This window comes from Bombina bombina, chromosome 2 (assembly GCF_027579735.1).
Source record: "Bombina bombina isolate aBomBom1 chromosome 2, aBomBom1.pri, whole genome shotgun sequence".
Classification (NCBI taxonomy): Eukaryota; Metazoa; Chordata; class Amphibia; order Anura; family Bombinatoridae; genus Bombina; species Bombina bombina.
Window position 1 is genome coordinate 1094265751 of NC_069500.1, and position 14848 is coordinate 1094280598.

At 36.5% G+C, this 14848-nt stretch overlaps 1 protein-coding gene across 2 annotated transcripts in view; it reads right to left on the reverse strand.

Moving 5' to 3' along the window:
• LRBA (LPS responsive beige-like anchor protein) overlaps positions 1–14848 on the reverse strand; it is a 1331662-nt gene that overhangs the window by 411418 nt on the left and 905396 nt on the right. For both annotated transcript variants that reach the window (XM_053703733.1, XM_053703731.1), the window contains exon 31: positions 2138–2255. In XM_053703733.1, the coding sequence (XP_053559708.1) occupies positions 2138–2255 (118 nt within the window). The remainder of the gene's footprint in view (positions 1–2137; positions 2256–14848) is intronic.

Below are 14848 nucleotides of genomic sequence, written 5' to 3' on the forward strand. Positions count from 1 at the left end.
TTATTATAGGATTATTGAGGCGAGAGTGAGGCGGATTAGGGGTTAATAACTTTATTATAGTAGCGGTGAGGTCCGGTCGGCAGATTAGGGGTTAATAATTGTAGGTAGGTGGTGGCGACGTTGGGGGCGGCAGATTAGGGGTTAATAAATATAATATAGGGGTCGGCGGTGTTAGGGGCAGCAGATTAGGGGTACATAGGGATAATGTAGGTTGCGGCGGTGTGCGGTCGGCAGATTAGGGGTTAAATTTTTTTTATTAGAGTGGCGGCGATGTGGGGGGGCCTCGGTTTAGGGGTACATAGGTAGTTTATGGGTGTTTGTGTACTTTAGAGCACAGTAGTTAAGAGCTTTATGAACCGGCGTTAGCCCAGAAAGCTCTTAACTCCTGGCTTTTCTCTGCTGCTGGAGTTTTGTCGTTAGATTTCTAACGCTCACTTCAGCCAAGACTCTAAATACCAGCGTTAGAAAGATCCCATTGAAAAGATAGGATACGCAAATGGCGTAGGGGGATCTGCGGTATGGAAAAGTCGCGGCTGCAAAGTGAGCGTTAGACCCTTTCCTGACTGACTCTAAATACCAGCGGTAGCCCAAAACCAGCGTTAGGAGCCCCTAACGCTGGTTTTGACGGCTAACGCAGAACTCTAAATCTAGGCGTATGTGAAATGAAAACTAGGTCCTTTTGCACTATTTATTTATTATGCATTTATTGATTATGCTATACTACTTTGTTTAGTGGTTCTTCAGTAACAAAAAACAGTTATTTAATTTGCAAGAATAACCCTAACACAGTAATATCCAATACATTTAAAACAACACAGTTGTTATAACACATTAAGAGGGGAGAATACAGTACAGTTTCCCTTATTAAGTAATTAAAAAGGAGGTGTCTATAAAATATTTAAATGGCAGACAAAAGTAAACTACAAAGTGAGTTTTTAGCACAGCAATCTCTAATGTATTAGAATAAACCACAAAAAAACATGTGTGCTATGTCTCTGTATACTAGTCATGCTACTGGTTTGTAATCAACAAGATGTATTGAGACGGGAGGATGGTCATGCTACTGGTTTGTAACCAACAAGATGTATTGAGACGGGAGGATGGTCATGCTACTGGTTTGTAACCAACAAGATGTATTGAGACGGGAGGATGGTCATGCTACTGGTTTGTAACCAACAAGATGTATTGAGGCGGGAGGATGGTCATGCTACTGGTTTGTAACCAACAAGATATATTGAGGCGGGAGGATGGTCATGCTACTGGTTTGTAACCAACAAGATGTATTGAGGCGGGAGGATGGTCATGCTACTGGTTTGTAACCAACAAGATGTATTGAGGCGGGAGGATGGTCATGCTACTGGTTTGTAACCAACAAGATGTATTGAGGCGGGAGGATGGTCAGAGTGATAAATCTAATCAAGAAAGGGATTTTAGTTAATTCAAACTCACTTTTTAAAAATCATGATAGAAAAAGTGATAGCTCTAAATCCATATATTATTAGAGGTTAAAAAGATACAAAGCATATTCAGATGCAAGAACTGTATGGGACCAAATACTGAATTACAATACATAATAACTGGGTCATTTCTGGGGGAATAAATTCAATGACTTCACTTTCACAAAGGAAAAAAAATGATATAAGCGGAAACAGAAAGTTGGTCGGACTCCAAGCCTACTCTAAACATTCATAATTTACATAATAAAATTGAATTATTCTTTCCTATAGCGTATATAAAAATAAATGCTCAGCAGTCAAAACCATCTGTTCAACAAAACATACAAACAAAAAGGCAGTTTTCATTCCTGCAGTTAAACTATGTTTAGTAAAAGCATTTGCAAATACGTTATACAGTAAGGGACTTACAGAACACCCATTTTAAAGAGAATCACATTTAATGGGACGTAGAACACACAAAAAAAATGTTTTACGATTTAAATAGCACATGCAATTTTAAACAAACTTTCAATTTACTTAATTCTCTTGGTGTTTTTTGTTGAAGGAGCAACAATGCACTACTAGGAGCTAGCTGAAACAAAATGTAAAGACTTATGTAAAATATCCAATCAGGATGATGGAGGATATACATCTCTTTATAAACAGGTATAAAAGTAAGCAATATCAATTGAATAAGTTACCTCTGTTTGCCATAAAAATTTCCAGAGCTGTGCTTTGCAAAAGATAACGGCGGGAAAAAATAGCACGGATTTCTGTAAACAGCCATTTCCCATGCAATCCCTCGGTGTAGGCAAGAGTCTGAAAAGAAAAATGTAGAATTGGTAAGTTTCATATTGGCAGCTAGCTTTTATTGTTCTTTACACACCAAAGAAATATACTTAGTAAATATGAAATTGAATGTGAACTGCTGAGGTAAATTTGCATCCACATATTAGTAAAGACATTAGTAAATATCAATACAGTTTAACATTTCATAGTTTCAAAGTTCCACTGAAAAGTAAAGCGTATTGAAAAACACTGTTAGATCATGACTCTAATGCACAGACAAAAAAAAAATGAAAGTGCTCACCTTCCAGGCTAAGGTTATGCTAATGCTTAATGTGAAGCTTGTACTCTACCTGCATATTCTATCTAAATCATGAAAGAAAACAGTTGGGTTTTATATCCCTTTAAAGGGACACTGAACCCAATTTTTTTCTTTTGTGATTCAGATAGAGCATGCAATTTTAAGCAACTTTCTAATTTACTCCTATTATTAAAATTTCTTCATTCTCTTGGTATATTTATTTTAAAAGCAAGGATGTAAGTTTAGATGCCGGCCCATTTTTGGTGAACAACCTTGATTGTCCTTGCTGATTGGACAGCACCATTAAACAATGCTGTCCAGGGTCTGAACCAAAAATTGTCTGGCTCCTTAGCATAGATGCCTTCTTTTTCAAATAAAGATAGCAAGAGAATAAAGAAAATTTGATAATAGGAGAAATTAGAAAGTTGCTTAAAATTGCATGCTCTATCTGAATCACAAAAGAAAAAAATTGGGTTCAGTGTCCCTTTAAAGGGATATAAAACCCAAATGTTTTCTTTCATGATTTAGATAGAATATGCAGGTAGAGTACAAGCTTCACATTAAATTGCTGAGTTGCCAATCCGTATTAAAAGGGACATGAAACCCACATTTTTTCTTTCATGATTCAGATAGAATATGCAATTTTCCAATTTACTCCTATTATAAATTTTTCTTCAATCTCTTGGTATCTTTATTTGAAAAGCAGGAATGTAAGCTTAAGAGCCGACCCACTTTTGGTTCAGCACCTGGTTGGTTGCTGATTGGATAGCTAAATGTAGCCACCAATCAGCAATTTTAATCAACTTTCTAATTTACTCTTGTTACCTTTAGCAGGAATATGTAAGCTTAAGAGCTGGCCCACTTTTGCAGGTAGAGTACAAACTTCACATTAAATTGCTGAGTTGCCAATCCGTATTAAAAGGGACATGAAACCCAATTTTTTTCTTTCATGATTCAGATAGAATATGCAATTTTCAAATTTACGCCAATTATTTTTTCTTCAATCTCTTGGTATCTTTATTTGAAAAGCAGGAATGTAAGCTTAAGAGCCGACCCACTTTTGGTTCAGCACCTGGTTGGTTGCTGATTGGATAGCTAAATGTAGCCACCAATCAGCAATTTTAATCAACTTTCTAATTTACTCTTATGATCATTTCCCCTGGTATTTTTATTTGAAAAAGCAAGAATGTAAGTTTAGAAGCCGAACCACTTTTGGTTCAGGCTCTGGGCAGCGCTTGCTGATTGGTGGCTACATTTAGCTATCCAATCAGCAAGCGAAACCCAGGTGCTGAACCAAAAGTGGGCCAACTCCTAAGCTTACATATTCCTGCTAAAGATAACAAGAGAACAAAGAAAAATTGATAATAGGAGTAAATTGGAAAATTGCATATTATATCTGAATCATGAAAGAAAAAATGTGGGTTTCATATCCCTTTAATACAGATTGGCAACAACAATTTAATGTGAAGCTTGTACTACACCTTGTTTGGCTGTTGGTATACACAAGAGGTAGTGGGGGAGAAAAGTGAATGAAGGTTTCTGCACATAGGTTGGCTGTAGGTATAAATAAGCAGCAAATAGCAGTGAGTGAATGTATAAACACTATACACAAGTTTCCCTTGTTGCTTGCATGTGCCGGCAGCCAGCCAGCCAAAGGAGGAACTCGCATTGTGCGGCAACACTTTACAATTCTATTGGTCAATCAATCCAATGCATTTCCATAGAACACATACTACTTTTTAAGAAAACAAAAATCAATTCAAAACCAAAATGCAACATTTACTTTGTAAATACACTTCTAATGTTGTAACTATATCTCATGATTTGCATTTTAAGTTAATTTAAAAAAACAAAACATTCTCAGTTTTATAATATTGTAATTTCAGATATTGTAAATGTTTTTAATTTTTATATACATTTTTACTAATATCACAAATACAAAGTTTTACAAAACACTGCCAAATAAGGTTAATATGTTCAACAAGAACGTGTGTTTAGAAATAAAAATGGAATTTTAGAAAGTTGTAATTATGAGTTTATGGCATCTTAACTGTAGTAATAGTCAAGGTACAGTTTATTGCCATAAAACCATATTTTTGCAAAGTAAAAGAAAGTGGTCTTTTTCCAGAAGTTCAGCATGCACATTGGATACTGTGAAGAATAGCTGTACCTGGAGTTTGATGGGGGCAATATGGAGATGTAAGAGAGAGGAATGTATGTTCCTTTGTCGTTGGTATAATGGTACAAGGAATCAGCTTGTATACTGCTCTCTGAACATGAGGAGGATATCAGAGAAGAGGCTTAATCTATAGGTTTAACATTTTGTTAAGGGATGAAAATAATATGAAATGAAAACTATCCTCATGCATTTATGTGGGCCTCTGAAACAAAACTACGTAAACCCTTAAATTAAATTTAAAAATTTTGTAAAAATTATGAAAAGCCCACAGATTTTATTCAAAGTTTCTGAGATTTCTTACATATTTTTGAATTCTCTTTCATCTGTTCTTTCATACAATATCTAATTTTATAAGTTTTGTATGTACAATGTGTTTTAATGTATAACCTTTTGTTGCGTTCAAAAAGTGAGATCTACAGTACGTTTTACCTACTAAAGTTGACATAACTATAAAGTTACACTAAAGGTAGTAATGTAGTTTCCATGGCAACTGGTTCATTGGAGGGCTAGACCCCTGTCTAGGTTTCTGTCAGAGCTTGTAACAAAGTCCCATAGAAAAAAGTCTTTCATCTAATCCAATTTTAATTGAACTCTAGAGACTTTGAAGTGGTGTTGCAGCTGAAGATGATAGTTTTGTATGATGGATTAAGAGTCATCTATTAGTTGGCAATGGTATCTCTAGAAAGTTATCTCAAGAAAACCTGCATTTACTAAACCTTATGGTTAAAAGTTCTTGAATGAACCATCGAGCATAGTTTAATATTCCAATAATATTTTGATAAATCAAAGGAGAAATTAAACATATGAGCAAGTAAACTGGTGCTTCTATAACACATGCACATTGTTAACGTTATTCTAGACTGGTAAAAAACCTGTATGGTTTGCCTTTTCCTATTTACCTGGACCTTTACCGTTTCCTTTTCCAGAAATACTGATTGTACCGGCTACAAATCCACAAATGCACAAAAAAGTATATCCGCGGTGCATTTGTATACTTCTAAAATGTTGCTTAGTTTTTGTTTTAGATTAATCCTTAAATAATGCTATTTCAGGATAATACGATAGCCATTAAGGTAACGGACAGTGAGATTGTCTCCCCATAGATCCACTCTATAAAGGTGATATTGTAATAACAGGGACATGAGACCTAAACATTTTATTTTGTCATTCAAACAGAGAAAACAAAAAATCCAATTTACATCTCGTATCAAATTTGCTTTGTACCCATTTTATGAAGAGATACCTTGGTAGATGTCGGGAGCACTACATGGCAGTAAATAGTGCAACTATCCAGTGCTCTTGCATACGGATGACAGTCTTGCAAAACTGCTGCCATATAGTGATGCACACACGATCATGCTCCTGAGCTTACATCCCTGCTTTACAACAAAAGATACCAAGAGAACGAATATAATTTGATAATAGAAGTAAATTATAAACTTGTTTAAAATGGTGTGCTCTATCCAAATCATGAAAGATACATTTTTGGTTTCATATCCCTTTAAGAGCTGCACATTTTTCTCATCTAAACAGTTTAATTGGCCTATATTGACCATTCTGAGGTCTCTCAAGGATGCAAGCTCCCTGGTGGACAGCAGATGCTATATTGTTAGAAACATTCATATAAGACAAAGGTTCTAATTATCTATATCTGCTGACAAACCTTTAAATGCAACTGATACCAGACTTTATGATTATGAAAGTGTTGGGTACGGAGTCTCTTAACTGTTTTTAGGTACATTTTCTTCTTTGTCTAATACATTACAACTGCTGCTATGTAATATATAGAAACAGTGCTGTAAAAAAAAAGTATTCACCCCCTTTATGATTTCCACTATTTTGTTTATTTGTCACAATGAATACTTTCAGATTTTCCTGCAAAATGTAATACAAGTCACAGGAGAACTTGTGCAAACACAAGAATCATTTTGTAAATGATAACTATTTATTAAAAGGACATTCCAGACAAAATTGGAATCAACATGGATACATTTCAGTTCTGAATAGAAGCATTTTTGTAATATACATGCATTAGCAAAAATGCTTCTAGTAAAAGTTGTAGCTGTTCCAAATTTTTATTCAAGTATGCACTGTGCACAAGCATTTTGAACACAGCACTTGCGCAGAGAGCCTAAAGTGCTTGTACCATCTGGTAAGGACTCATTTTCTTAATGGCTGACATGATAAAAGTTCCACTAATGCTCTGAGCAGCTACAGTATTTACAATAATGGTGCACTGAGAATGTCTCGTTATGCTTCACATGCACGTGCAGAGAAAAATGCTCACACTAAAACGGTGATAACTTTTACTAGAAGCATTTTTGCCAATACATGTATATTGCAAATATGATTCTAATCAAAGATGTAATTCATCTAAGTGTATTTATATTTTGACCGGAATGTCCCTTTAACTATTATAAAAATGTAATCCAACACAAACTGGCCCTGTGTAAAAAGTGAGTGGAAATGGCCAATGAACCAATCAGCAGCAGTAGTGACCTAGAAGTGTGACTGCCACTGCTGATTGGCTCGTCAGCAGTTTTCTGAGGCTCAAGAGATTTTAAATATTTGTTCAACCTATTTACAGGGGTTAAACACATAGGGCTGGATTATGAGTGAAGCACTAAACTAACAGTTACGAGCGAACGAAAAGGGGTTTATCACAGGTGTTTGCGCAAGTTAGGTTTTTCGCTCGTATTAAAAGTAAAAGCAATCGCTTGAGCACAATTGAAGTTAACGCACGTCGGGTTAGCGAGACCTCAGAGCTCTGGTTAACAAAACAAAAAGTGTCACAAAACACATAAAAAATACATTACAAAGTACAGCCACAGACATATCACCATCTAATAAAAATGATTTGAAAAAATACTGCACTAAACAGTTATAAGATATGAAGGCTCAGGTGTTAGAAAACAAAAGGCAGGCAAAGTGCTTTAACAGAGATACATACATCTCTAAAGATAAAGATGTATATGTGTGTGTGTGTGTACACATATATGTATTTATGTATTAAATGTGTAGATATGTATTTACAAACCTATATACACACACAAACACATTATATATATACTAATCGATAAGCCTGCCCAGAGGGCAGTCTAATTATTTTTTAAACTACAGATGTTGAAACAACCTATTTTGTAACTGTTCTTTTATATAAATATTTAAGCTACAGGTGTAGCAATACTATAATTATAATGGACTACTGTCTTAAATATAACCGCAAACCCCCAACATCACAATAAACCTAATTACCCTATTAACCCCTAAACAACAAAACCCCCACATCGCAATAAACCTATTTACCCTATTAACCCCTAAACCACAAAACTCCCATATCGCAATAAACCTAATTAACCCTTTAAACCGCCAAAACCTACAACGCAAATAACTATTTAAATAACTAAGTACCCTAACCTAACACCCCCTTAAATTAACCCAAATTACCTAAACTAATACATTCTAAAGTTACTAAAAAAACAAAAAAACTAAGTTAACAAAAAATAAAAAAGGCTAACATTACAGAAAATAAAAAAGCCCCCCCCCCAAATAAAAAACACCCGTACTCTAACAATAAACTAACAGTAGCCCTTAAAAGGGCTTTTTGCAGGGCATTGCACCAAGTTAATCAGCTCTTTTATTATTATTTATTTATAAAGACAGATTCCACAGCGCTGCCCATGGGTACAAGGATAACAGTACAGTGGAGAAACAATACGATAAGACACAAAATTTTACAGACACATACAGGGGGAATTGAGGGCCCTATTCCCGTGGGAACTTACAATCTACAAAAAATACACAAAGTCCCACCTAACAGTAAACCCCCCCACCCCCCAAAATAAAAGAACATAACACTAAAAACCTAAACTACCCATTGCCCTAAAAAGGGCATTTGTTTGAGCATTGCCATTAAAAGGGCATTTAGCTCTTTTACTGTCCATCCCTAATCTAAATAAAACAAACCCCCCTCAAAAAAAAAAACTTAAAAAAAAACCTAAGTCTAACCCCAGGTTGCTACTCACCGTTCCTGAAGTCCGGCGGAGAAGATCCTATTCCAGGCGGTGAAGTCATCTTCCAAGCACGACCTCTTCTTCTTCCAAGAACATCCTGCGCGGAGCGGAGCTGAAGACTGACGACCCTGGAACTGAAGACCAGTGACCGCGGAGCCATGAAGCATGGAGGATCCTCTTCGTACAATCTCCACCATACACTGAATAGTGAATTCAAGGTACACGATTAAAGATGGCGTCCCTTGAATTCATGAAAGAAGTTGTGGAACAAGAGAGTTCCACTGGAAGTGTGCAAACCCAGCACTCTGTGCCCAGAATATTGGCGAGGTGATCCAGTTTGAATTAAAATTTAACTTTTATTCATTTTTCTTAAATACAACGTTAAAAATCGCTATATGAGATCTATTCCAATGTGTAGGAAAAGTGGTGACTATATTTTAGGATATAATACTGCCCAAATATATATAGTCAGAATAATAACCACTAGTAGGTAAACAGGTACATAACTAATACCCAGGGATTGTGAATTATCAAAGCTCACTGGGTCTGTTTGAATCAATTACAGACTATTCTAATTTAGTTCTGCTACAAGGTTTGGAAAGAGTGGGCAACCACAATACACTGGTGATTGTAGAGAAGTTATATTACAATTCAACACAGTGGCTCAACTTGGTACTTGGAGCTCCTTAAAGTGTATATTGTGTTTGTGTTATGCTTATACACGTGTTTATGTAACTTTCATTAAATTGACCACTGATAAATAATGCATTCAACGTGGATCTCTCCGTGGAGGATAAATATTATATGTTCCAGTGTGACTGGACCACTCACTGAATTTTGACTGAGTGGAGCATTGTTACATATGTACTGTATATATATCGTTCAATTTCTAATATACATTCCATAGTTTATATTGCTTGTAGTAGCAAGTATCGATTTTGTAATAGTAATATAGTTGCCGCCTTGCGGCTGGAGTATCTTATGCTAGTGGAAATGTTAATATAATCTTGAGTATATTTCCTACATTAAAATTCAATAACACAATATAATAGAGTGCATCTAGGTTATATGCTGTCAGATGGTAGAGTAATATCAGGGGTATGGTTACTGTGAATTGAGAATTCAGGACAGCTATACATTTTTCTCTGTAATGCACAGTGGCTCAGCTCATATCTTACAATAATGGCCTGAATATATAATCAGGGACTTGGCACAATTCGGTTCAATGGTAAATTGTTATACAAGAATTCAGTTTGTATCCAAATAAACCAGTACTCTCATTTCCCTCTATACATGTAACAGAGTTTGTGTGCTTTCTGTGTATCTGACTTAGGTATTGTATTGTTCAAGTACATGCTTTTCTTGTTAGCAATACTTATGGGAAGCTGGATTATGTACTTTGTATATTATGATAAATCGTTAATTATCACTTGTTGCTCCTTGGAGCTAAAATATTAGTCATTTTAGATATATCCTTAGTGGGAATACCCGCAGTCTCTTATACCCTTGCCATCTCGGTTTATGATTTTAAATGTTTCTAAAGTATAAGCGGCTATATTAGTTTAGGTAATTTGGGTTAATTTAAGAGAGTGTTAGGTTAGGGGGTGTTAGGTTAGGGTACTTAATTATTTAAATAGTTATTTGCGTTGTGGGTTTTGGCGGTTTAAAGGGTTAATAAGTTAGATTTATTGCGATGTAGGGGTTTTGCGGTTTACTGGTTAATAGGATAATTAGGTTGATTGCGATGTGGGGGTTTTGCGGTTTAGAGGTTAATAGGGTAATTAGGTGTATTCCGATGTGGGTAGTTGACGCTTAAGTGATTAAGGGGTTAATTACTTTATTATTTAGCGATGTGGGGGTTTGCAGTGTATGGGTTAATACTTTGTGTAGGATTTTTTGTTATATTTCGTGCGGGCGGTGTATTATTATTTTTTTAATAATACTTGATGCGGGCGGTTATTTTTTTTTTTTTTAATACTTGATGCGGGTGGTTAGTTGTTGCTTTTGTAATGCTCCGTTTGCCTTTGCTGCATCCACCGGTGGATTCTTTCACCACCCTGCTATTTTCGGAATTCACCTGGATGCAGCTTCGCTGCATCCAGGTGAATTCTTTTGTCCTGGCGCTACCAACATTCCATTGAGGATGCGTGCACAAGTGCCGACGGCAACGGACATCCCTTGGTCTGACTTATCAGGAAGCATCTGTCTTGCTGGTAGTGTAGACGGCACAAGCCACGCCCACTATAGCGATATACTGGGCATTGGTTGAGAGGTAGACTTTATGTGTTATATAGTCATGGATGTAACAACTAGATAAACTAATTGTATAAAAGGATACAAAACAGTTTGTAGCAAAGAATTGCACACAATTATCATTAGTCTTAACTTCCAGAAAATCTAATGTGATTTAGACAATGCTTCTATTTTTAAAAGGTTCCATTCCATTCATACATTACAGTCTTTATTAAATAAACTAGGAACACACATTCATACTGTTGCAAAGGCAAGTGAATTAAAAACACTTAAAACCTGGTTTAGGTAAATATAGGTTTTGCTCAAATAATCATGGTAATTGTATATACGGGCCCACTGTAGTATTATCCTATAGAAAGCTAAGCCCTTACAATCCGAGGGCTGTATTACTTTTAAACATTAATAGCTGCTATAGTGGGTACCATAGAATTGTTTGTATAGATTTTTTAAAGCATATATTTTTTTTTAAAAAAACAGATAAGCTAGTTAAAAACAACAAACAGGAGAGACACAGCTACCAGGGGTCCAACAGGAGTAGCTGTGTCTCTCCTGTTTGTTGTTTTTAACTAGCTTATCTAGTCCTGAGGGAGGTATATGTTATACAAGAATCCCTACCTACTTATTAGATTAATTACTATATACACCTGCCCATAATATTTCCACAGCCGATAGAAGTGTCTACATCACATTCCACAAACCGCGCCCCTCAAACAGAGACTCGTAAGGTGCCCAATGAATATACCAATCTGAATGGTAAACCATTATAGAATGTGGTGTATACACATCCATGACTATAGAACATATAGGGTTGGGGATTATTCAAGTTAAGAAGTAACAGATGCTGTTTCAAAGTAAAAGTTGTTTCACAAAAAGACCAGTGAGTGCAAGTATTTTGTTCTCTTGTATTGAAGTTTCACTAGCACCCTGGCAGTCGTGGATAAGTGAGAGTGCACATCTCTGCTACAAATATATATATATATATATATATATATATATATATATATATATATATATATATATATATATGAACAGCATCTGTTACTACTTAACTTGAATAATCCCCAACCCTATATGTTCTATAGTCATGGATGTGTATACACCACATTCTATAATGGTTTACCATTCAGATTGGTATATTCATTGGGCACCTTACGAGTCTCTGTTTGAGGGGCGCAGTTTGTGGAATGTGATGTAGACACTTCTATCGGCTGTGGAAATATTATGGGCAGGTGTATATAGTAATTAATCTAATAAGTAGGTAGGGATTCTTGTATAACATATACCTCCCTCAGTTGTATAACATATACCTTCCTCAGTTGTACTGATTATCCGCATTTATATTACGGTTGCTATTTGAGGGTGGACACGTCGTATTCCCTATTATGGCATCTCATTTGGCACTAGCCTACCCTTGGGGGCGTTTGGGGCGTCATGAGCCATGCCCTCAACTGTGATATACTGTGGCAATACTGCGCGTTTTGAGTGTCTGTGCCATATAAAACTGTAGATAGCATTCTACTTGCTTTCCAGACACCTTACACACAGTGTAGCTTTGGGCTTACGATAAAGGAGCGTGGCTTATTGTAACACGGACACTATTGGCCACTGACATGCCATGGTGTGTGGATTCACACCTAACCCTCACACAGCGTGTCTCTGAGCACCATGCTGGAATTGTTTGTTTGTATGGGGTCCATTATGGCGATTTAGAAGATAAATATGGATTGGATCCGGTTTGCATAGCAGGTTTTTATACAAGGTGGGTCTTCTTATGTTTTCCTGATGTAATCATGGATGTTTTGAGCCATACAGCCGGACGTGGTATTACAATATTAATGACATTAACGGTTGTGATGATCTGTCTCCTGGATGTAGTTTTTTACATGTATATAGGATATAATCCGTCACTAGATATATGCACTGGATATTTTATTAAGATTATGAATATGATTTGCACTTATGATATGGACTACATATCCTGTTATGATTCACATGTTTATGTACACTTAATGTATTGATACTATCACCTGTATGCAATGATGCTGATTTGTGATACTAGTTTGTGATTGGTTGCAGGGGATATGGGAGGGCCCTGTATTTCCATTTAAGCACGGTTTTGTTCACTTTTTGATTGTCTAAGGAAGGAGTGAATGCTCCGAAAGCGTTCACAATAAAGTTTGCTGTGAGTTAAAGCCAGAGAGTGCAATTACTGGACTGTGTTATTTGGAATTTTCTGCACTCTGGTCCTTATCCTAAGAGCGAATGGGAGTGCACCTTTCATCTACATTTTATATATATATATATATATATATATATATATATATATATATATATATATACACACACACACACACATACAGTATATATATATATATCAACAACAGGTGCACTCACTGTTACTTAGGGCATCCGCCGGGGTGCTGCGTGGAAAACATACGGTGATATCAATCAACCCCAAAAGGAAGAAAAGGCGCTTCACTCTCCGGTCTTTGCAAAAGTTTTAATTCGATTTACAACATCATTCAAAGAAGTCCCCCAAACGTTTCGATACCTATTGGTATCTTTGTCAATGGGTATTTAAAACATATTCGTCCCAAGAAAAGGTTCCTAATCTACCCCAAAACCACTCACCTATAAGTACCCATAATGTGTCTCTGTCACTTCCGGTGTATCGGAAGCCGCCCCCGAGTGCGCACGTCCGGCCTTGCACTGGCCACATGGCTAATTACCATAGATCAACTCACGTGATGACGCTTACGCTTCTGTCACACGTAACTCCTCTAGACAACGCGCATATCGGGTGACGGTGGTTCCGATAACATCGGACGAACTATTCCAAGTACCATAATTCTAAAGACCATAGTGAAGTGTCCCATATACCACAAATGTTTTAAAAGAGTGTTAACACCACACTACTTGAGATCCCAAGAGGATCGTATATCTGTACCATTAAAGCTGCATTAACTTTCAAACAGCACTATCTTTCAAATACATTACTCAACATAAGACCCATATTGTAATATTATAAATAGCTAGAATAATAACATCAAATGTTGTCAAATATTCTGAATAGATAAATGCATCAAGTTATATTCATTAATAACTCATGTATGTTATTCATGTCTGGTGGAGTATAGTGAGAAACATTATTCAGGCCACAGCAATACACTGAACACAGTTATTATGGAGACTTTGTATATATATGTAACAAAGGACAAGTCTATCCTTTTAACATCGATGACCTAGACCGATTAATCATAGACATCCCATTCAAAGAAAGACATTAAAGTCCAATTGCATATTTAGTCCCTTCGGGGCCACCGTATCAAGAAGGTAAATCCAAGAGGTCTCAACCTGTAGTAATTTCGTATTTCTGTCACCCCCCCTCCATAGGGGGGGCACATGATCAATAAGCATAGTCCTCAGGCTTGCCGCTGTATGTCCTGCCTGGAGGAAGTGTCGGGCAACAGGTTGATCAGCTGTTTTCTTCTCTATCGTCTGTCTAATGGCATGGCGATGATTAGCCATCCTCTCACAAAATGTAGTGGAGGTCTTCCCCACGTACATCAAAGAACATGGACACATCAGTATGTAGACCACGTAGGTGCTCATGCATGATAATCTATGCAGGATCTTAAACTTTCTCCCAGTATGTGGGTGATGAAAAAACATCCCTGTTAACATACTATTGCACGTCGTGCAATCCCCACATCTGTAGCAACCTACTTTCCTCTTTGTGTCCAACCACGTGCTTTTTTCATAGCACTTTATAGGGTCATTATGGACCAAGAGATCCTTCAGATCAGGTGCTCTTTTGTAAGCCATCTGTGGAGCAGTTGTATGTAAGAATGGTAATGTTTTATCAGTGCTGATGATCTCC